This window comes from Betta splendens, chromosome 12 (genome assembly GCF_900634795.4).
Source record: "Betta splendens chromosome 12, fBetSpl5.4, whole genome shotgun sequence".
Classification (NCBI taxonomy): domain Eukaryota; kingdom Metazoa; phylum Chordata; class Actinopteri; order Anabantiformes; family Osphronemidae; genus Betta; species Betta splendens.
Genome location: NC_040892.2, coordinates 6023937 through 6046943, shown reverse-complemented (window position 1 = coordinate 6046943; position 23007 = coordinate 6023937). Strand labels below are relative to the sequence as shown.

At 46.8% G+C, this 23007-nt stretch overlaps 1 protein-coding gene across 11 annotated transcripts in view; it reads left to right on the top strand.

Annotated features, from left to right (window-relative positions):
- Positions 1-23007, top strand: part of LOC114867131 (myosin light chain 4-like) — a 231467-nt gene that overhangs the window by 66144 nt on the left and 142316 nt on the right. The window contains exon 1 of one of the 11 annotated variants that reach the window (XM_055513699.1): positions 6542-7146. The exons of 9 other annotated variants lie outside the window; for them this stretch is intronic. In XM_055513699.1, coding sequence (XP_055369674.1) covers positions 6717-7146 — 430 coding nt within the window. In that variant the 5' untranslated portion in view covers positions 6542-6716. Of the gene's footprint in view, positions 1-6541; positions 7147-23007 lie in introns of those variants that run through there. One more of the 11 variants, XM_029169524.3, reaches the window with a different exon arrangement.

Below are 23007 nucleotides of genomic sequence, written 5' to 3'. Positions count from 1 at the left end.
TAATTCAGATGTTTCCCTCTTTATTTTGGCTGTCAAATAAACAGCCTCGGGCTGAGCAAGCCACGACCTGTCGCTCCATTATTAACACTTTATTTTGTTTTTATGAAAGCATAATTGTCCTACTGCAATTAAACCTCCGCTTTAATATGCAAAGACGCGCACACACAAGCTGGCGCATTAAGTGGAGGTGACAGAGCGACGCTTCAACACACGCTGAGCATTGTACAGTAGTGAATAAACAGAACCTGGGATCAGCCATCTTTACAGCTCTAACTCATATGGGCACCCCCTTCTACTGGTACTGATATATGTGATCATGTCCCACTGAGAATAAAAAAAACAAACCTTCCAGCTCATATTTAGCCACAGCATTAATTATCAGTTACTCTAATTGTGCTCTGTGTCCATCTAATGAGTTCGACGGCATGGATTCTTCAGCAACCAGTGTGTGGGAGGGTCATGTGAGGAGCTGCAAATTAGGTCTGGGGTCTTGCTGATGAGCCAGGGGCACTGGAGTAGATAGCAGAGTGCAGCGTGACCAGATGAAAGCGATACAGTAGCTCTCTAATAATCTCTGCTGCAACGGTATTAGCTCCGGTCCCCCCCCCCGCTATTCCACAGCCTGTAGTAGTGTTTTTGTGTCAGCTCAAGGTACCTGCTAAACACTGACGGGTTCCATTCTTACTGATGAAATACATCAAAATCAGATATGCCACAGAAAATCTAGAGGCCTGTTATGCAGAGTTCAGGGGACGCTTTCAAGTCTACATGTATTTTTCTATATTGTCTGATGTCAGTATATAGTGACATTTAGGATAATAAGTCATATAATGTTTGCTCAACAACGTGTACTGGAAAGAGATGGCTTGATGTTAAATGTAAATTATTCACAGATTTGGAGAAATGTGTTAGACCTGCGGCATCACTGTGAGTTCCGTGTGTGACTCTATCGCTCTGAGATGCTGATTACCGGAAAATAAACTATTTCCAGCGATCAGATATTCATCTTTATTTAAATCTACGGGCCCAATACACAAGTTCAGCTTTAAAATTGGAAAACACAGCAGAGGTTTTATTGACTCTTGAAGTAGTTGTCTGCTATTAGAGACAGACGAGGACCACTTATTTGACTCGAATGTGAAATGCAGACAATATCCACACTTATATTAAAAGGTAAATATTTTTGTTTGAAATAAATAACATCTGCACACGTCACCATTGGCCAGAGTGTTATTTGTTGTCTGCTTGCTAAGTGCTGCAGAATTTTATTTTTAACAGTCATAAACTGAAGGAAACGGAAACATATAGTTTCATCAGTGACAAATTTGATTTCCGCCACCCTGTGCTTCACTTTTTGTTTCCTGCACATCTATGTAGCAGTCGGTTTATTGTTGAAAAGAAACTTCTCCGTTGAGACTTTCCAAGTACACATTTTAATTCTACCTACAGTAAACTCCCGGCACAATTTTGTGCAGTGGAGACGAAGCAAAACAGCTTAAATGATGTAAAAATAGATCTCTGTGGCTGAGGAATATATTACTGTGCTCTTAACGCTGGTGGCAGATGGATTGGGGGAGTCGTGGAGGGAGCGCTAAAAGTAATGGCAGGAGCAAGGCCAGAGTAATGCGAGGAAGGCCACACTCCTGACCTTGCCTCGCTGTCCCACACAGCCCGTCCATCAGCAGTGGGTCTAACAGATGGGTGAGTCAGTGGGCCAGGATGTGGACAGTAAACGGGGATGACAGCTGACCTGGCAGCTCTCCATGGGGATGATGAAGGAGGACGCGAGCACGGGCCGGGGTCACCCAGAGGTAGATCTGGGGGATCTCACAGAGACATGGGCCTGTCGCTGGGGTAGGACAACACTCTATTGCTCCAGAACAACCTACTGAGCCAGTGGAAACACTAGAAGTGGGCTTTCTTTCTGAAATATGCGAGTGTTATTGCTGACATTATTTCTTAAAGTGACTGCTGCTGTATTTTTGTTTTGAAATCCACAAAACTGGAGGCAACGGCCATAAGGACATCGCACATCATGGCACGCAGATTGGAACGGCTACGGAGAAAACAATGCCTTTCGACTTGTTCCCTAAAATATTACTTATAGCACGAATCCTTCTTTGTCTTATTGATTCCGTGTTTGTCGGACAGCCACCTGCATTACTGTGCATAAATAGTAAAATCCTGTGTCCTCTGTGGAGGACGAGAGCGAGCACACGTTCCGGTGTGAAAGATGCTGATGCTGCTATTAGAACAAATCGCACCTAACTACCCCCGAGATGTTCGCTCGGGAAAACGAACTCCACCAGATTAAACTCAAATGCCTCATAATTACATCTCGCCGCACTTATCTCTCCTCACACAATGCACCAGTGCTGACGGAAGCCATTTGGAAGGGTTCTGTCATGGTCCGGCCCCCTCGTGTGTTACATCATTCAGGGGAACACATTTGGGGATCCGGGACTCTGCGCTAACGTGACTTATCAGTATCCCGCTGTACACAGTTGCTGCGGAGTGTGCTCAGCGCCCGCTGAACCAATTTGTTAGACGCTGTTTGCCTTGTGCTTATGTGTGTTTTGTGGGTGCGCGTTTGTCCTCCAGGTGTAACCCAGTTTCTAATCGAGGAGCTCTTTGTTGTTTACACCTGCTCATCTGGGGCAGTCTCCAGATAACTTAAACTAATCAATTAACTAAGACAGCGCAGGGAAAACACACACACACACACACACACACACACGCACACACGAGTGTGTGTTCCCGGAACGCGATTCCATGACACAGGGTTTTTGTGGGCGTGCAGGTGGCACGGAACGGTGAGCTGAGCGCGGCTCGGGCCTGTCAGCGCCGCGCCGTGATTAGTGCAAACTACAGTAGGAGCGGTTGGTATTTTAAACCCAGATGCTGAACAGACAGTAGCGAGGTTCCACCTGCCCATCGCGCACACGCCCGCGCTGCCGCCGTTAGCATGTTAGCACGCTGGCATCAATCACCTGCATCTACTGTAATAACCATTAAAAACTACACGGTTTATTTTCCCACCCACTCACTTATCAATAATAAGCCCCATTAGTGACTGACCTTTGCACAGGTCCTACTTAAATATTTGGAGCCTATTGAACAATATTTCGCAGAGCATAGCGGCGATACAAGCTCTAGGCTAGTAGTTAGCTCATCACCTCACTTCTAAGTACTCGAAGGGGAAAAAGTGGAAGACAGACCCTTTTCAATCTTTTGCTGACATCAAACAACACTCTACTAGTCTTGCTCAAGGAAGCGAGGAGGGAAAAGGTCAGGTCCTTCGCTCATTATGCCCCAGAAATCTGTTTAACCGTCTCTGTCTAGGTGCAGCGGATGTTAGCTTGTTGTCTATCAAATTCAATTTTGAGAGAGTCAGAGGCTGCCACGGCATTCAGGTCGAAGCAATTTCCTGGGCAATAAATCTCATATAGCCAACCACAGACTATTTAAAAGCTCTCCATCAGCTAATAACACTCCGCTTTTCCTTTCCATAGCCGTGTTTAAGTTGCTTCTTGCAGCTCTCTGACACCTCGGTGAACACGCCGACATCAATCAATCCCATCTGATGTCTTGTTACTGTTTGGCCGTTGAGGACAGACAGTGCTCGACGGAATCTCCCAGTAAAAGAGGTCATGTCTGCAAAACTATGGCATATGCTCCATGGGCCCAAACTAGATCTCTCCCCGGTGTCAGCACTTTCACGAGTAGGACAGCAAAGCTTGTCAGATTTGCCCTTTAGGCTATTCTTTGTAGCCAACTATTCTATCAGGAAATCACGGTGACGGACGGAATAAAATGTCAAATTAACACAGAAGGGAAAGCAAGAAAATGCAAATGACTGTAGGGGTGTAGCGTAGATGTAGCAGGGGCTTAAAGGGGTTTGTTTTGATGGTACCGCTTTAAAGTGTGGCTTAACCAGTGGCATCAACACATATAAACAGTGGCGCCTGTTTACGTTTCGCTTGGTTTTTGGTTAGAAGGCACATGATTTGGGTTTGCACTGATACAAGTATGTGTCTGTTGGGGTTGAGCTAAACAGAGACATTGGGGTTGAGTCGTTCAGCACAAGCAAAAATCACCAGAAGACACGAGGAAACAACAGCACAACTGTCTCCTCTGCATCCTGAGCAAAGTTGCTGACTTCCTTCCAGCGCGGCGGTCGCTGTGCTGGGTCAGGTGCTGCTTGACAGAAGTGCTCCGTGGCATCTTTTGTTGACTTATCCGTAGCCCGCGGGTTGTGTTATTTTTATATTTTACATGACTACATGACTAAAAGAGAATGCGAAGAGCCGCCCCACACAGCACTGTTCAGTTTGAGCCGCACTCGCGCTCAATGACAGAATGTCAGGTTTGTTCAGTGCCATCGGTGGGAAATCAGACCTGTTTGTGGCGCAACATGGGCTGAGTGTTTTTAAAATCATGGCGAGAGACACACACGGTGAGTTTTTAATAGCCACAACTGTGATAAACTAAGCTCTCGCTGGAGTGAAACCGTTTGTTGATTGTAAATGTTGTGGTGGATTTAAAAGATTAATCTCGCACTTAATTTATAATTTAATCCTGTCACTCAAGAAAGTCTCATCTCAGATGTTTTAATCTTAATAATAGTTAAATTCACATTCGATCATGAGTAAAAAAAAAAGACAATGTCAAAAACAGCATCATAAAAACTGCATAAGAAATAAAGTTAAATACATCTTTTACCGAATAAAAAAATATGTGAAAATCTAATCAGAAGTTTGGCAAAAACATGTCAGAATGTGTTACATTAATACATTTTCTGTGCGATTGCTTCTGACCTCGTGCAACAACGGATGAAATGGAAAAACTTTAAGGCTGAAAAAGTTTGTTCAGTAATGCAGACCTGCAACTTCAGCAGATACTTATTTGCTGTTAGGACATTTTGTAATACTGTACTTTCATTTACACTAACTCACTGATGGATTAGGTTGCAAACAATGTGGAAGTCGCCATACAGTAAATGAAGCAAAACTGGGTTTCAAAATATTTACTATATTTTCTGAATAAAGGCTTGTGAGTGTGATCATTTCCTGTATAAGTGTTGTGGTTTACTTGTGTTCTGTAATGTAGAATTCGTTAATCTTGTTTAGAAATAACACACATGACCACTTAGCGAAAGGCAAGACCTTAAGTGCAGGGAACAAGAGAGAGAGAAAGAGAGAGAGAGAGAGAGAGAGAAGGGGAGGGAGAGAGAAAGGGGAGTGATTGTGAGTGTCTTTGAATATTTCAGCACCATGGAGAGTGACACACAGACGCAGGTTCCCTTTTCGTTTTTCTTTGGAGGCCTGTTTGGAGTGAGCAGTATGTTCACTTCAGACAAGTGACAGACAATGAGAGACCATCCTGTGCACGCATGCGAAGGAAGCAAAGAAGCCACTAGCTTTGAATTGTATCAAATCAGAATGAATCCGATGTTATACAAGTTTATTTAAGTAAAACATTTAGCTTTTCGCTTTATTAGGGTTAAATTGCAGTTCAGTGGATGATCAATGTATTATGGCGCACAGCTGGTTTTCCTGCTCATTAGCAGAGAAAAGGCAGCATTAGTTTGTGTTGTATATATTATTAAATTAGGCTGACAACCCAAATGCAAGTGCTTCACTAGAGTACATGTGCATGTATGATCCCTGGAACTGGCACAAGGTTTAATTATTTTATCACCACTGGCAAAAGACAATAGAGCACAGTTTGTTTTTTCATCTTCAGATGTTGAAAACAGTCGGAACAAGAAGAACGACAAAGGCAAAACACATCAACATGAACATCTAGGGTTTTGTTTGTTTAGTTTTCTTTTGTCGGGGTATTGGTTTAACGAACCAAAGAGAGGTATTTTTCAGACAAAACTATTTTAGCTTTTGAATGAACTAAAATCCTCTGAGGAATAAAAAATGTGTTGAATATTTGAAAACAGAACACGTCAGTTTACGTTTAAAAGCGGACTGTGAGGTATTCTGCCTTCTCACATTTACTCAGACTTACAGATTTGACCTCCGTTTAATCCAAATTAAAGATGTGTGCGCTGTAAATGGCTTTTTGTGGCCAGTGAGGTGTTTCATTTAGACATATTCTGTATATTTTGGTTTTATTATGGACTGCTGTTACTTTGTGCTTCATACACACCTTTGCTGTATTCCATTACTTGCACATTCGGTATGTCATGTATGGACCACATGTTTGCAAGTAGTCCATTCTAACACCGCATTTCTCTATTGCGGAATTGCCGCATATGTAAAAATCTGCAAACTTAACACCGCGAGACGAACGTCGCGCATTGGGCTCTTTTTACATCACGTGGCTACATCGCCATCAGTTACAGTTACATTCTATCTAGCACCGATTCATTTAAAACACGTTTAATTGTTACTCGCACGTACTATTCCCTCTCTGACGCTGCACACGAGCGCCTTTTAACGCACCAAGTGCAAACGGCCTGAATAATGACTGCCGTCATGACTCCACCTCATATTTGTCTTTAAAGGGACACGTGCATATTCAAGTGATTTGCTGTCCCGCCGTGTGAGCACAGGCGAACGTGCGGAGTGGAAATATGTCATTCTCACTACACCTGTGCTGCCGCCTCCTGGACGGACGCGACTCCTTTGCAGCAACTGTACTATAAGTGAACGGACAGCTTATGAGCCCCACTCAAAGCGCGAGAAGCACGCACACGGAGCGGGATGGCGAGGATTTCGCTGCTGCACCTCCGCGTCCTTCTCGCGGGGCTCCTGCTGACGGGGACCCCGACGGTCCGGGCGAACCGAGGGGCGACATCGGCTGACGAGGAGCGGGAGAAGGAGGGCGACGCGGAGACGCCGTGCGAGGTGAAGACCGTCACCGTGTCTACGCTGCCCGTGCTCCGCGAGAACGAGTTCAGCTTCACCGGCGGAGCCTCCGGGAGCGCGGCCGGAGGAGGGGGCGCCGCCGCCGCCGCCGCGGATGCAGGTGGTGCTGGCGGAGGAGGAACCGGAGGAGGAACCGGAGGAGGAGGAGGAGGAGCAGTAGGAGGGGGGGAATCCCGACTCCTGTTATTCGTTCGAACAGACCTACCTGGGCGAATTTCCGTAATGGATGATCTTGACAACACCGCTCTCCCCTACTTCACACTCGGTAAGAACTGCTGTGGTTCTGTGTTTCCCTGCCGTGATGGGAACCAGTGCCCCCATCATATGCGCATTAGCGTGCGCAGGGGCCATTCACGCCTCCCCAAACCGTGCGCTCGCGCGTAATCGGTGGCACCTAATTGTCATCGTCTCCCTGCGTGGGGTCCACGGTGACTGGCTTAAAACACTGCTGCGTCCATATGGAAAACAAACCCAGCCTCTCTCACCCCCCCCCCCCCCCCCCCCCCCCTCTCTCTGTTCTACTCTTTACTCGCTTCCCATTCTGTGGTTAAACGTGATTACAGCTTGGAATTTCACGCGCACCCAACGCGCGGTGCCCCATCGGAGCCGGCGCAATTTGGCTCTGCAAATATGCATGAAATTGGCATTTTATTCTCACTTGAGCGCATCATTCGTCCCACGCGCACGTCGCCGGCGGTGGAAGTCTCCCAGAATGGAGGACGAGGAGGGAGTCCACGCTCTGGGCCGTCTCAGCATAAAAGTTGCACCGTGATTATGAAGTGTGCCTGGTGTTGGGAGCAGCGTGGCTGGGGCTGTGATCATAGGGTATAATAGGGTGGAATTACCTCTGATGTGGTCCAGCCCAGTGGATATTAGTAACAGGAGCAGGCTGTGCATTACTTCGCCTTCCTCCGTGTTTTCCCCCAATGTCACAGATCCACGTCGTACATTAACTTCCCCCCCTTTTTGTTTGCAAGTGTTGGCGGAAGTGCCCGGAGTTTGGCTCGCGACGGTGTTTGTTCAGGCTCTAATAAGCCCAACAAGATGGAGCACGATTGCCAAACGCTCCCGGCGGCGGCGGCGGCGGATCGTTACAGGAAACCTGTTATACGGCGAACGCAAGGTCGCGCGAGGTCGCTGGGAGATTTCCTCCCAACGGCTCATTACAGCGGCTCTCAGGTGCCGCTTGTGGGTCTCCTGTTGTCCCCCCCCCCCCCCCCCCCCCCCCCCCCCCACCTCCCCCTTCCCAGCCTCAGCGCCGGCTGAACTGGCTGCGAGCGGAGGAGCCGAGGCCGGCGCATTAAGCCAGTAAATCACTTTCTCTTCTCATTAAGGGCGGCCGTTGACTGGTGAGAAAGGCCTCTCTGTCCTCCCAGTCAGCCAGCTAGCAAATTTGCTGCTTCACCCTTCCAGTGCATGACTGCACGGCGTGGAGGGAGGAGGAGGAGGAGGAGGAAGGACATAAATCGAAAGGGATGGCATGTGTGCGGCTTGTTCTTTGCAGAGGCTCACGTAGCAAATTGCTGGAAATTACTTAAAAAAAAAAAAAATCACAAGGCACTATTAGTCTTTTTGAGCTCAGCAGAAAGCAGCGCCATGGAAATAGCACCAGTTATTGCCTTTATTAAGCATTTGAAGACATTTTCCTCTGAACGCAGAGGCAAGGTTGACTTTGAAGGTGAACAATGGGCTTTACAGTCAGCGCTGTAGTTCCCAGGATCCTGAGAGGATGCAGACATCACTGACCACATGTGAGCCGGATCATCAATCACACTGTAACATTCTGACACCAGACGAAGCACAGCAGGACAGAAGGAGGGGAAACGCAGCTACAGCATCACCCCAGTGCAGGAACTCTAAGCAACAGACCATAATAATGCACAGGTCACTGTTTCCTGGTCCTTTCACCAACAAAGACAGACATCAAGCCTTTTAGTTTTTCAATTGTTGCCTTGTTGTGGTTGGTTAATTGTGTTAAATCTACAAAAACAGCAGTCGGTGGGATTTCGATGTCACCTGCGCGGCCGCGGCGCCCGTCGTAAAAACGCGCAGCGGCGCCAAGTGAACAGCAGAACTTCCCAGATGGCGCCGCTTTAAACCCTCAGCCGCGGATCTGCCGCATCCATCTCGCCTCCGTCATCATCTCCTCCGCCTTATTAAAACTCCGACTCGCGGCGCTCCGGGACGCTTCAAACACACGCCGGCAGTTTGTTTAGTTGTTCATGTTTGGCTTCGACCTGTGCGTTTCTTCTGACTGTGATTGAGGCCAGGCTGTGACCGCACCCGCCAACCGCGAGAATGTGTGGAATGATGTCACCTTTCATATCTTAGCGAAGGCTGGAGACTCATCCTTGGTTCATATTTAACCTAAGAATGCAGTCTAACACGTTCTCACCCACTCTCATTGCAGAGAATCAACATACTGAAATCCTAATTAGCCCCTAATTGGACACCTGCTTTTTTTTCCTCGGCGAAGGACACGCTGACCTTTCATCTCAGCTTAATTACTGCGTTTTCTTAACACGCGCGGTCTTCCTGGCGACTGTTGGAGCCGCGGCTCATCAGTCGGCGCTCGCCGCGACGCCACACTCGACTGACCTGTAGAGGTGCAAATGACGCGTCGCATTATTTCATTACACAACATCTGCTGCCTTCGTCTCGTTGCGCAGCTACACCCACTTGCCGCTGGTTCACATGTGTCTGCGACTCCTCATCTGTGTCACGCGGGCGTCAAAGCGCCGACTCAGGCCTTATTAGCCAAAGAGGCCGTTGGAGACGTATGGACCTGTCTGTTTCCTCCGATGCTGTCAGATGTCCGATTGTTTTGTCGAAGCGGTGTCAGAGGTTAAAGAAAGGGAGGGGGGGGGGGGGGGGGGTTGCTGTCCCTTCCCACTGTGGCCTGTCTGCTCAGCTGTGATTTATTACCGCGAGCGTCGTGGAGATTGGATGAGCAGAAAGGGCAGAGTGACGGAAACCTACAGGGCCTCTTCCTCTCTTTTCCTTATGGGTTTGATAAAACAATCAGACAAACTGTGGGGGAGGTTATGTAATATATAGAGGCAGCCTATGCCGTTATGGCCTCAGAATAATGTGCATTGAATGTGCTGATATGATGTATTGATCCACGTTTAAGCCTCTTCTGTGTTAAGTCGTCGGTGTTTGCGTTTGAAGCTTCAGGGCCTCCTTTAAAGGAGGAAGGAGGCGGCCACGCCATCTTCCTCTGCTTTATAATCATTTCACTTTCCAAATGTGCTAATGACAACTTCTACTGCGTTCTGTTGCGCAGGGTGAAAAATAGCTCTTCAACGCGCGCCTGCAGCAGCAGCACGCGTGGAATTTCCGGGGAGAGGACTTTTTTAATGCTCCCGCTCATTGTCACATAAGATAGTTTCCTCAGCTCGTTTTAAGCGATGCTGTGGGACTGGGCGGAAATCGATACGTTTAGCAACATGGCCGACTCTGTAAACACCTCATTAGGAGTTCACCTTTTTTGAGAACCTCCGGGTGCTTAAGGCGGCATCGAACGCAGTCAAATCTCCCTCTGTCCTTTTCCCGCTCATCATATCAGACTGAATCTTTACGCTTTTCGTTCCTCACTAGATCTTATTTGTGTCTTGTCAAACTGTGGCATGTGGCGACTCCCTCCCTCTCTCTCTCTTCCTGCATCGCTCCCTCTCCCCCGTATCTCTTCTAAGCAGCGAACTGTGCTCGCTTAGAGATGAGAGATTAAAAGCAGCAGCAGGGCTCGGCTGGAGCGGCCCGTTCCCAGCGGCACCGGCCGCGTCTCGGGTCAGGGGTCGAGCTCAGCACTGCAGGACGGGCACCGCAGAGGGGGGCAAAGGTCAACGGTGGAGATGCCAGTGGCTTCGATGCTCGGGCCCGTTTCACGGCGGGCCACGGGCGGACGCATGGGCCGGGCCCCTTCGCTCGCTCGCTCGCGGCAGCGGCTTTGATCTCCACATAATCATCTGATCACCGCTGAGAGGCTCGTCTCCGTCCGCTTTGACGGCGCGAACAAAGAAGTTTATGTAAATACGTCTGACGAATGCACAGGCTCAGATTCAGCCAGCCTTCCTCTCTGATTTATGCAAAGCAACAACAAGCTCAATTGTTCATGTGATTTTCTTTTTTTCCTTGTTCTATTAATTGGCAACGAAGATCAAAGATAATATTTGGCGAACGAGTGCAGGACAAATTTAGCTCCCGCGTTTCCTTTTTTTTTTTTTTTGTTTATCAGCCGTTGTGGGTTTAATATGAGTCGGCTGAGTTTAGGGTGATTTAACGCAGCAGACGGAATAAAGCGGTGCATCCTGAAAAAGTTTTGCGTGAACATGAGATGCGATCTCTGTTTCCTGTATGATGCGACTTATCCATGTAATCGCTGGAGCTGCGTGATGCGACCGAAAGGCTGAGTCTGATATTTAGAAAGCGGCGCCGACCACAGCGCATACATTTACCTATAGTAATTGCAGAGCTATTTCAGTCATTAGCATTGAACACAGGATCCCATAATGGTTTGGAAAGCTTTCAGAGCCTCCGTGACAAGCAGGGACTCCCACAAGTACTATCATGTCTTTTTATGTAAACCGAATCCAGTAGTCTGCACATTTCCAGACATTAGCATCAAAACTAAAGGCTCTACCTCCACTTTTTCATAATCCCATCCCTCTGCGAGGGCGTCGTCGTGACTCCGTGCCTCTTTAAGGGATTTCTGCTGAGCTTTGTCCCCTAATGCAGCCCTTCTTCTGTGCAGCACCTTGTTATCGTAACTTTTTCCCGCGCGCTCTGTTTACGTGGGTGTAGCCGTACAGTATAATTCTCCGGCAGCTTATCTTGATATGGAGAGCTGGACCATAACGGGCCGCTGGGTGTATCTAACGAGGCGGCGCGCTGCAAGGCCGGTCCCTAAAGAATCATAAACTTTTTGCTTGTGTGCTGTGGAGAGGCTTTCTAGTCTGTGCGCTGAATGTATAATGTGACACTGATTTATAAAAGCAATTCCATTTAGTTGCTCTTTTTTGCTCCTTGAGCCGCTCTGGCGTGTCCCCTACCACATAATAGAAGGCCCCGTGTGACAAAAACTGTTTAATGTATTTGCTCTCTTAGTAAAATAGTTTTTGGTAGCGTGTGCCAGACATTCAGGCCGGAGGGAGCGCGCGCGGAATCCATCAGCTCGCACAAAGTCTCTGGAAAAACCGCACACGATAAGGAGACGTGTTGAATATTTTACAAAGTTCAGGTTTGCAGAGGAGCCCTCGCGGTTTTCAATATAGCCGTTCCATCGAATGATTTAAGTACTGTTTGCTGCAAGGAACACGCGAGAGAATCAGACCTGACCACGGAGCTTTTTATAACAACTCACAGTGAGTTTAGATCTGAATATTACATATATTTTCCCCTCTATGTGTCAGTAATGGAGCTGAAGAGTTCAAAACTGATCCCCTGCACACAGTGCCGAGGTTTAATTTTCAAAATGGATCTTCACGAGTTTGAACTTCTCAAAGCACATTTGCATTCGGGCAACAAAATGAAGCCGGGGAGGATTCGTTCCTTTTCTTTCCTTCACCTACTTTGTCTCACGCGAGCGGCGGCGGCGGCGGCTGCTAGTTAGCGGCTACACACAGGTACATGCACAGCTCTGTGTAGGCGGTTCCCGCGCGGCTAAACGACAGCGGCTCCTGGAACGCAAACACCGGGAGGCTCGTGTTCATGTTAAACGCGCCAAAGTGAGAGCGGGGTGGGCGTCAGACATGCAGCGAATGAGTGGAACGCCACAGGCCTCGGATCGGCTGCTCAACCTGCTCATTAGGCTCAGGCCACAGCGGCGGCTGGGTTAAAGCTGCGGACGGGTTACGGTTTGGGTTTGGGCCACCAACGGAGTCAATTCTGCCTGTGAGCCTCCAACAGATATTAGTCAATACAAACAAAAGGGAAAGAAACGCGCGTCGACTATGGAGCAGCATCACGACATCATAAGAAGCCAGTCGGCCCCTGACTGCGCGGACTAAACGAAAGCTACAGTAGCAGACGGGGTATTTATGGAGCAGAATGTTTACTCCTTGAGGAGGTGTGTGCTCACGTTTAGATTTCTGCTCGGAAGCCTCGCTCTCGCTCAAAAACGACAGCTAGCGGGACGCTCCGGAGCAGATGGAGTTTCCTTTCGCCCGGCCGCGCGCGCCTTCCCGCCCCACATGCAGGAGTTGTCACGGAAATGCCGCGCGCGCCCGCCGATTCCCGCGCGGCGCCAAGCCTCCGCGTGACACGGGAGGAAAAAGCCGGTTCTGGCGCGAGCGGGCTCGGCTTGGCTCGGCTTGGCTCGGCGCGCACCCGCTCGCAGCCCCGGGATCCTCTGCGAAGCCGCCTCCTCCGCCATTTATGGAGACGCTAACTTTAACAGTTTTGAGCCATTTCCATGAATAATTAATTTAGTGCAAATCAAAGCATCAGTCAGTCATCAGCGCAAGCAATTTATTTTCAAAGTCTCTTTTCTCTTTGGCATTTGCTTCTTGCCAATAGCAGAAATGGCAACAAAGAGCGACTCGGAGTGAATTAAAAAGGACTAATGTGAAATATGAATCAGTGGATTGCCAAAAATATGACGTTTAACTTTCCTTTTTCCTGTAGCCTCAGCTGCTCTTCTCCTTTGAGCTGTGTTTTATGTTGAGATACGCAAGTTCTTCCATCCTGTGGCCGACTCCAGCCTTACAAAGCTTTTTTTTTTTTTTTTTGCCGAAGGAAATTAGTGGGTGTATCAAATTGCAGTCTGCCGCACAAAGTTGCTATAATTAAGACCAAGATGGAAGCGATAGTGTGCGTCAGGCTGGCAGTGGATGCGGCCCGGCTTCATGGCTTCCCATCCCGACCTACAGTAGGTAATAGAATCACTGGAGCCACGTGCAGTAGGGCTCCTTTTTTACTTTATTTTGTGCAAACACGATGAGCGGGGTGTGCGCTTTAAAGGCACAGCCATTGTTCATATAAGCCGCTCTCAATGATGTTTAAGACCCATAAAATTTGATTCTCACTAGAATTTGCGCGGCACCTTGGAGCTGTGCCAGCTCTGTGCGGCGCCGCCATCGTCCCCCCGTGGCTCCTGCAAAAGATCCTAAACCTTTTATCTACGCCGGTGTGTTTGTACCTATTTGCATTCCCTGCGCGCTGTACAGTCTTTGAGATTCCCTTTCAGATAAGGCATTAATCTCCCTTCGATTGATGCCCCCCCCCCAATAATGTTGAGGCCCCGTCGCACCTCTGTCTCCGTTCCCGGTGACGTTGGCTTTATCTGCACAGGGACACATGTTCTGAGGCTTCTCATTCTCGTTCTCATCGTCAGCCTGAGTCGTATCAGAGCTCGATTCGCGCAAATCTGGGCACCGCGAGATGCGACGCACACTGTGTGGCCTTAGGTGCTGCCGGATTTGTTGTTCTCCGTCACCCGTGGCTCGTTAAACAGCGGCGGCGTCTTTGAAGTCGTGCGCAGGGAAGTAGTTTTGGAGAGGAATCAAAGGAACTCCAGCAAATAGTGCCTCTGCGCTCGGCAGCTGCGCCTACAACCCCCCCCCCCCCCCCCCCCCCCCCCCCCCCGGAAACGTGTCCGCTCCCATTGATTTTACTAGCTGCAATGTCATTTGCATGAGGAGATAATGCCGTGTCATTGTTAGGCTTATTAATTCTGTTAGTGACTGAGGATCTGTCGATTGCTCCAGTGTTTAATCGAGCAAATAGCAGCAGTATATAGAACAGAAAATAAACAATGAGTTCTCTATTTGTACTTGTTACTTTCAGTTTTTAGTGTGTGTTATTTGTTTCAAAGTGCAAACAAAGTTTTAATATGTGTAAATTAACCCTTTCAGTGTATGTAAAGGACATTTTATTGCTAACCTCAGTCATTGTGCCCTGAGACTTGACTTGAAGGTATGCTCCAGGATGTCTCCATGCCGTCATGTTTGTGCAGTAGTCATCATTTTGCTGTTTCATTTAGTTTAATTCTCGCGTAGGACGTGTGAACCGGCCTAAAAGCGAAACGGCCATTTGGCCTCACATCCAGAGGAAGCTCATTGGTATGTCATGGCTGTATCCCTCCCGCCTCCATTTAGAGGCCCGGCACACACTGTGCATTTTTTTTTAGGTATTTTGTCTGGCTCTGCTCTGATCTAACGGCAATTAGCCTTAGAAGTGTAACACAGCGGCGCGCGCTCTCCAGAGGTCGCTGCGAGGTGACGTGTCTCCAGATTACTTAAGAGCATCGTCAAGGTGAGGAACAGCTTTTATTTTTTTTTTAAATGAACTCCTTTTTATTTTTTTGTTACTGTGTATTATCTTGGTGCTTTCAGGAGGTGCCCATCATTTTAACGCACGGCGCTGTGTGTTGGTTGAGACGTGCACGTTAGAGCTGAGCTGATTAAGACACATACAGTACACTGCACTGCTGCACGCGCTCATGCATAGTAGACCCAGTGGTGATAAAACAAGTGTTGATAGCTTACAGGAATAGGCCTGTAGACGTCTCCTCCTCCCATCTGCTCCACGCTGATGCAGATCGACAGGGGGAGAGAAAAATGCGCCAAACATGTGTTGTTTTAATGTTAACGTTGTCTCCTGTAAATAAATAAATCGCCCCTGGTGACATATGAATGTTAGTGCATTTACAGTAGATCCATCACATAATTGATTGAAGGCTCATTTATTTTAGTCATGTAAAATAAGCAAGTGGGAACTTTAAAACCCTTAAACGACCAACCACATGTTTTAAAGTTACACATAATGCGTGACTACTGGCTCCTTAAGTAAATAGAAGCGAAAGGGTCGCACACCCTCGTGCGTAAGATCCTCAAAGGAAGCAACATATCTGTGTGTGACAGTCCTGACTGCTTGTGATACCGCCTGCCAGAGGCTAAAAAGGATATACTGGCGCCACTGTCATCGCTCCACATCCACCGCTTTGAAGAGGCGCCTTTTTTTCTAAAAAGTGGAGCTGAGGACAGATATGGACGCGGATAAGGCAGCGAGCGCTAAACTCCCCGAGCGCCATCGAGCTGTGTGGGCCTCGTTTGAGGAGGAAAAGCAAGTCTTGTATAATTCATATGTTATATATAAAATATCATTTAGCAGTCGCTACTAGATGTCTGAGACTGTGTGCAAAGAGGTTCAGAACATGACGTCATGGACTGTGTGATGACATTGTTCCTATTTTAGCCTTCCACAAGTTTTTTTAACAAACGCAGATGAATAAAATTCAGTCGGAGTTAATTTAGTGCAGTTATCGCGTTTATTCAAGTCTTTCTGCCGCTCGCTGCGTACTGTAAAGACCTAAAGCCTCGTAACCTAATGAGAACGTGTCATTATTGTAATTAATGTCCCTTTATCTGAAGCGAGAGCAAGTGATTACGAGTGGCACAGCCCACCTCACCCACTAACATGTAATTACTGACTGGATAAAACCTATAATTCATGCAGACATTATTAGCATGACACGGCGCAGTATGCGTTTGGTTTCAGTGGAGGCTTCTTTCAAAAGCGCTGAACTTCACTGAACCCACTGGCACCTGAAAGGCCCAGGACCAGTCACACCAGTAAGAACCGATCCCTTCTCTCGTTACCGCCTCAGGGAGGAGGAAACGGGCCCCATTATCATATATGGCTGTGTGAGCGCTGTGCATTCCTCTCATTAGCACAACGGTGTGATCGCTGTTCCGTAACATGACCGCAATCAGGACAAATGCACTATTAACTCCATAATGAGACAGCTCAACAAACACAATTAATGGGTCCGTTCAAAAAGGCACTCTCCAGCGATCAACACTAGTTAGGCTTGTAGCTGTGGCTGTCAGACTCCGCAGGCTTAGCCGGAGCCAGGACACACATTTGTAGGACAACTTTCCATTTTCATTCTACAGGCGGCTTCGCTCCACTCAAACTCAGCCTGTGACCTTATAATTAGAAATTCCTACAGGAAGTTGAGCTCAATCAGAGTTGCTTAAATGCTATTTTATATTTGATATTGCTCTGAGTCTGTGTGATAAGTTTAGGTTTTAGGTGATATGGAACATTTGGAGGCCAGTGGAGACAAAATACGAAAAAAACTAAAGCCATGATACTATATTTGGAGTCAGAGTCACTGTGTCTGTTGTTTTCATTTCATTTCCTTCTAGGCCTTCAGTTTATTTAGTTAACCTTTCTTTAACTTGGTAAATCCTGCTGGGATCTGAAACCTCTGGTACGAGGCTGAACCAGGCCAAGACAGGCACACGGATTCCTCAGTCAGTTACTGCTCGACAACAGGAAAAAGTAAATACAAACAGCATGTTCGGACTGGAACAAGAAAAGTTAACTGTAAGAGTTAACTGTAACCCTAAGCCATCCATAGCCAGAGTTGGTAATGTCCCCTTTGCAGCTTGTTGCATGAACCTGCAGCAGAAAAACAAACACAAAAACACACTTTTATTATTAAATATGTACTAATAACCCATGAGCGATAAATGCAAGTGGTGGTTTAATGGCTGTGGTGAACGGTCCACGCTACCAGGATGTTGAGCAGGACTCAGTGCAGCATCGTGAAAGGGCAGCGACTGACCTTTTACTGCCTTCTAAAAAAACCCCACCAAAACAGGACCTGGCTTTAAAGCAGTCTGAGTTCATGGAAGCTGTGGACACGGCTTCAGGAGCGACGGACCCGCCCGGCCCGGCCGTGCACCGGAGGGTCCACTTGTCTGCCCATCAGCCGTCACGATATCAAGCCAGTCGGAGGCTTTTCTCTTCATGTTACGAATCAATGTTAATTTAGTTGCGTCTGCGTTCGACGCGGCTGGAAATAGAAGAACGCCGGCCGCTGAGCACAGATCGAACTTTGACGGCAGCTTCTTTGAGCAACGACTCCGAACCGCATCCTCATCGGTGACCGTGCAACTGTACGTTTTCCTTTTAGTGGCTGCAAATAAACTGGGGAAAGTTAAACTTTGGTGTTTTGCAGCATCTCTTGTACTGCGTCTTGTTGGAACCTGTCAACGCCTGATGATTTACCATTAATAAAGAACCCAGGGATGGATTTGTTCCTTGGCTGATCTAATGGGATTTGCCAAACTGACTATTATGATGAAACAGGCAAATGATTGTCAGGATGTTGCCACTCATCCGTCATATTAATTGCATTTATATGTCATTATTACGCTCTTCTAATGGATGGCGACTGTTTGCAGGAGGGCTCTCTCGTCTAATTGAGTTCGGGCCCGTGTTTTTCTCTCCCAATGCAAACAGAAACTCGAGTGCTGTGTTTCCCGGTGGCTCCATGAAAACCGCGGCTTCCTTTGACTACTTAATGCTATTTGTCAGTGGATTTGAACAAGCTTCTTAGTTTCCAACCTATTGATTCAGTGACTGTTAAAGGTCACCTGGCTTAAGAAAGTCAACATCTAATATACAGGGATCAAAACAAACATATTTTTAGTGCATTGATTTTTTTTTTCTTCACTGCAGTGATGCCTCCCTGATTGACCAGGGAAGCAGAAGCGAGTGCTTTCTTCCTCCTTTCCCTTTAAGTTTGTTTCTTTTCGAGAGTTAACAATGAGACTAAATGGCCGAAGACACAGCGAAGCATTTAAAGCAGTCGTGGGAAGGTCAACAGAAATTATTGCAGGACAGCTTGACAGCTGGTAATGGATGCAGAAGCTAATTAGATCCAGGAAGTTAAATACTTAATTATGAGAATAACACAGCGCGCCGTTCCACGCTAAATTCTATTTTCTGGGTGTCTGAGTGTTCAAGGTTTTCAGTCTTTAAGGTTTTCAGCGCGTAACTCTCGGCGATTCAAAGCCGAATAATTAGATTTCCTCAGCAAGTCGCCGTGCCATTAAAATGGCTGGTTCATGGTTCCATTCAGCCTGTTGACTGGCAGATCGCCATTTGATTAGTTGAGGGGCCATATCGCTGTTAAGGTCAGACAGATTCCTAATGATGTGTTTTGTGGCTTTATGGACTTCTCCCACGGGCGCCGGCTTGGCCACTGTAATAAGCTGTCACCGAGGCAGAGTCGCCCATTAGAAGCAATGTCGTAAATGTCCATATTTTCCTCCGCGCGCCGAGGTGAAAGTGCCTCAATCATGTCATGATCATGACATTTCACGACGGTTTATTTGGCTCGCAAACGTTTAACCTTCTCCGGCGCGAGCTTGTGAAAATTCCCCCGGAAATATCGAGCGCGAGCGCCCGGACGTGCGGCGTCAGTCTGTGCAATCAGGAATTAAAACGCTTGCTGTTCGTTTGTTGAGTTTAGTTCTGTAAGAAACCCTTAAAGGCACTTTCCTCCTTTGTCTCAGCCCATTGAGCGTTGACAGGTTGGAGCGTTGACTTTCTCCAGCCTTCATTCAAATCATTATTCTGTTTATGTTCATGCCTTGGATTTGTTTAGCTAATTTCTCACCGTGGGTGACTGGCTCTCACTTAAGAATAAACAATCAATTTAGTTGGCAAGTCGTGTGGTGCTGTCTGCCTAATGATTTTCAATCCAGCAGAGTACCTGTTTCCCGGTTTCCTTAAGAAGGGGCGAAGGTAAATGAAAGGATGGGAACAAAACAAATTGCACTCCTGTTAATGATTTGTGGACTTCCTGTGATCATGGATGAAATCTCACCTGTGGAGCGGCACAATTCACAAAAATCAACAAAGTTCTGGCATTTTTAAGGCTGTTGTGTTGACTAACTGTAAAAAAGTGTAAACAATGATGAATCAATAAGCAATTCAAAGTCCTGTCTGTAACTGAGTGAGAGACAACCTGTTTTAGGTCTCGTGTAAAGCATTAGTCATCGCAGCGTTAGCATTAATGCGTGGCACTTTGCTGGCGCTAAGATCAACAGCCATGCGACGCGACACCTGTCGCGGATGATGCAACGCGACGATGATGCATGAGGGTCTCAGGTCTCAATTTGCTGCTTCTCGCTGCTGCGGAGCAACTCCAGTGTCTGCTAAACAGCAGCAAATGAGTCGGCGAGGGAGCGATTTCACACGCAGCTGCAGGTGTGTCGCTCATGAGCTGCTTTGTTTTAGCACTAATTCTCACACAGACCTGATGTAAAGCCTGGATTATTTGAAAGCTATTAAAGAAAATACACTATAGCTGTGTTTATGGCCCTGTTTGTGCCTAAACATGAGTCTGCTGCTGTCTGAGCAGCTTTCATGGGCTGACAAGCTCCTAAATCTTCCAGGTTTTGTGTACAGTATGTACCTTTCTTTCACAATCTACATGGCCAAGGGGCTGCTGCATTATTTAGTGGTCTGGAGAGAGGTGACCTCATCCTAGTTGTGACAGGAAGCATTTATTAAAAGGCCTGTTTTTTTCATATTTTGCAGCAACACTGATGCTCAATAATCCGTATTTCTAGGAAAATGATCGAACGCATCCAAGTTCTTCTTCATTTGTGTTTTTCCATCCTTAGATGTAAATGCGTCCTAGAGGAGCCGTTTCCTCCTGCAGTGTGTTAATTCACTCCAAGAATCTGATGTTATCCTTTGGGGCATTTCCTTTATTGAAGCAAATGCAGGTGGAAAACAAATTCAGGCTTTTCGAATGACTAATCTGGATGGAAACAACCCAAGAGTAATAGAAGGACATCAATTTATCCTCCGAGGCAACGCCGTACCGCTGTTTTTCAGAACAGTCCTTCCAACACATTTAATCTCAGCCTGTCTCAGACCATTTAAATGCAGGACTTCTCTGACCTACTCCAGCAGATGCAGTTTCAGCACCGGACAGCTCCTTCGCCGTAAAGAAATAGGAAGCGGAAATCCAAAGTCAGCACTTCTTGCTGAACAGCTCGTGTTTCATTTTGCAGTAATGCTACAATATGATTATTGGGGGAAACCAGACGCAAACCAAAGGAGAATGAAATGAAAATGGAACTTTGCTTACAATAGGTGCATGTGAAATGACGGCTCCTATAGCTGATTTTGTGAGGCTCACTTTAGGAGATTGCAAGGTCACATGGGTCGTATACAGATTGGTGCTTGTTTGACTATAGTTTATCTCTTATACTTACTCGCTTTTGATCATTTGCCACTTCCTGAGTGCAGCAGGGCTGAATTACATTGTTGCCATGCTTAAAATACTGTAAAGCAGGGAAAAAGAAAAACTGTTTTCTCTAAAGCCATCAAAAAATGACTCAAATGAAAAGTATTTACACCATTCTGCTATTTATGCAGAGGAACCTGAGTTTTTCAGCTGCTTCCTTTCAATACTGTACTTTCAGAATCACAAATGACATTTTCACAATATCTGCACGGCCCATGGATGTTTTTGAGACTTAGGTGAAGTATCTTTTTAACATTTATATGTAGTACAGTAAATGGTTTTTAAAACGCACTTTGCAGCTTGTACACTTGGTCCAGCGATAGCAGCAGATCTGGGACCTGCCACCGGCGTGGAGGGGTCTCATTTGATTAGAAGCATGGCTTGAAGCTTGGAGGTTCCAGAGGTCTAATTTGACTACTGCTCCAAAGACAGATGATCTAATGACTTCATCATGTGGAGCACCTGAAAACACGAGGCATCTATTAACTCTAATGCATATTTAATCATTTTCTTCAGCCCACTCTGTGCAGCCTAGCAGTTCCCCATAATGAACCTTGCAATAACCTGGCGCATAAACAGCAGGAAACATTATGAATCCTTAATTGTGGAAATGTGTTTGGGGGATTTCTGGGGATCCGTGCGAGTGTTGGACCTCGCAGCCATTGGAACTTGAACATCCCATTTATATGTTTTCGGTGTGTGTTTGAGCGTAGCCGCACATCAGGCAGCTTGTGCGTCGCAAAGGATGTTGCCAGTTTGGATGCAGATGTGTAGCGCTTTGCTGCGTTTGATCGGTGCTATAAACAACTAGGTTGTTTCACTCATATGTTTATGTCTGTGGAACTGATTTTAAATTATTCCACTAGAAACTTGATACTGGGCAAACTTGTCTGCATTTCTTTTTTTTATTTTAAGATATCAAGGCAGTGAAAAAATGTTGCCTTTCTGAGCAGTGGAACTGTGGAGGTGGTAGAGAAGGGGGGCGCAGCCAAGAAATCACTGGAGCCAGAGAGAAGATAAGCCAAGTGGTCAACATCCGCTTAAGTGGACTTCTTGGCACTTGACAAAATGTTTGGGCACAGCGTGATTACATGCATTTTATAAAACTGAACTGGTCTGCGAAATTATAACCAAACAAATAAGTTGTTAGCTCTGTCGAATGTTATTATTCATCGCTGCAAGAAACACTTTCAAACACACATTCATGTAACCTTGGGCTGCATTTCCTAAGACTTGCCTGAGAGGCATTTATCATAGAGATGGAAGAATGTATCTGTGTCACGGACAGGGTTAAGACCGTGTGTGTGTGTGTGTGTGTGTGTGTGTGTGTGTGTGTGTGTGTGTGTGTGTGTGTGTTTGCGGCTGCTGGAGGCTTGTCAAGCAAAGTAAATGCACCTCAGGATAGAATAGTAGCTGCTTTGAATAAATGCCAGCGTCCCCTTAAAATCAGGACATTGAAAAAAAGTTGCTTCAGGTGTAATTCTGCGCTTGAGCAAACTTAGTGATCCTGCTACTCCAGGCCTCTAGATGCTGGCGTGCCAACAGCTGCATGTGTGCATATACAGTATATATATATATTCTGTATGCTTGTGGCTTCTGGCATCAGTATCGCTTCCATTTCAGTGTGTCCAACTTAACACTGTCTGCTGTCTAAAGGAAACACAGACTCTGGTTAATGGCTTCTGACAGAGACCGTCTGTTATGGTCATGTGATACAGTCTCACAGCAGCAGAGGCCTGCTTAATACATATGATCTGATCATGAACCCGAGCATGAAAACACAGGACGTGCCACATATATAGAGGCTGGCTGTATATTCATCATCATCATCATCATCATCATCATCATCATCATCATCATCATCATCATCATCATCATCATCATCATCATTCGTGCGACAGGGTTGTCTTTGTTCTGTCTCTTTAAGACAAAAAACGCACTACAAGCATATTACATTCTGTTCACTTTGCGTCATGTGCTGAACGTGCAGCTTTAAAGCTTCCGTCTTCCTCCACAATAAGAGTCGCAGTGTTCCTCCGGTCGGCACGCGAGCGAACGCAGCGAGCG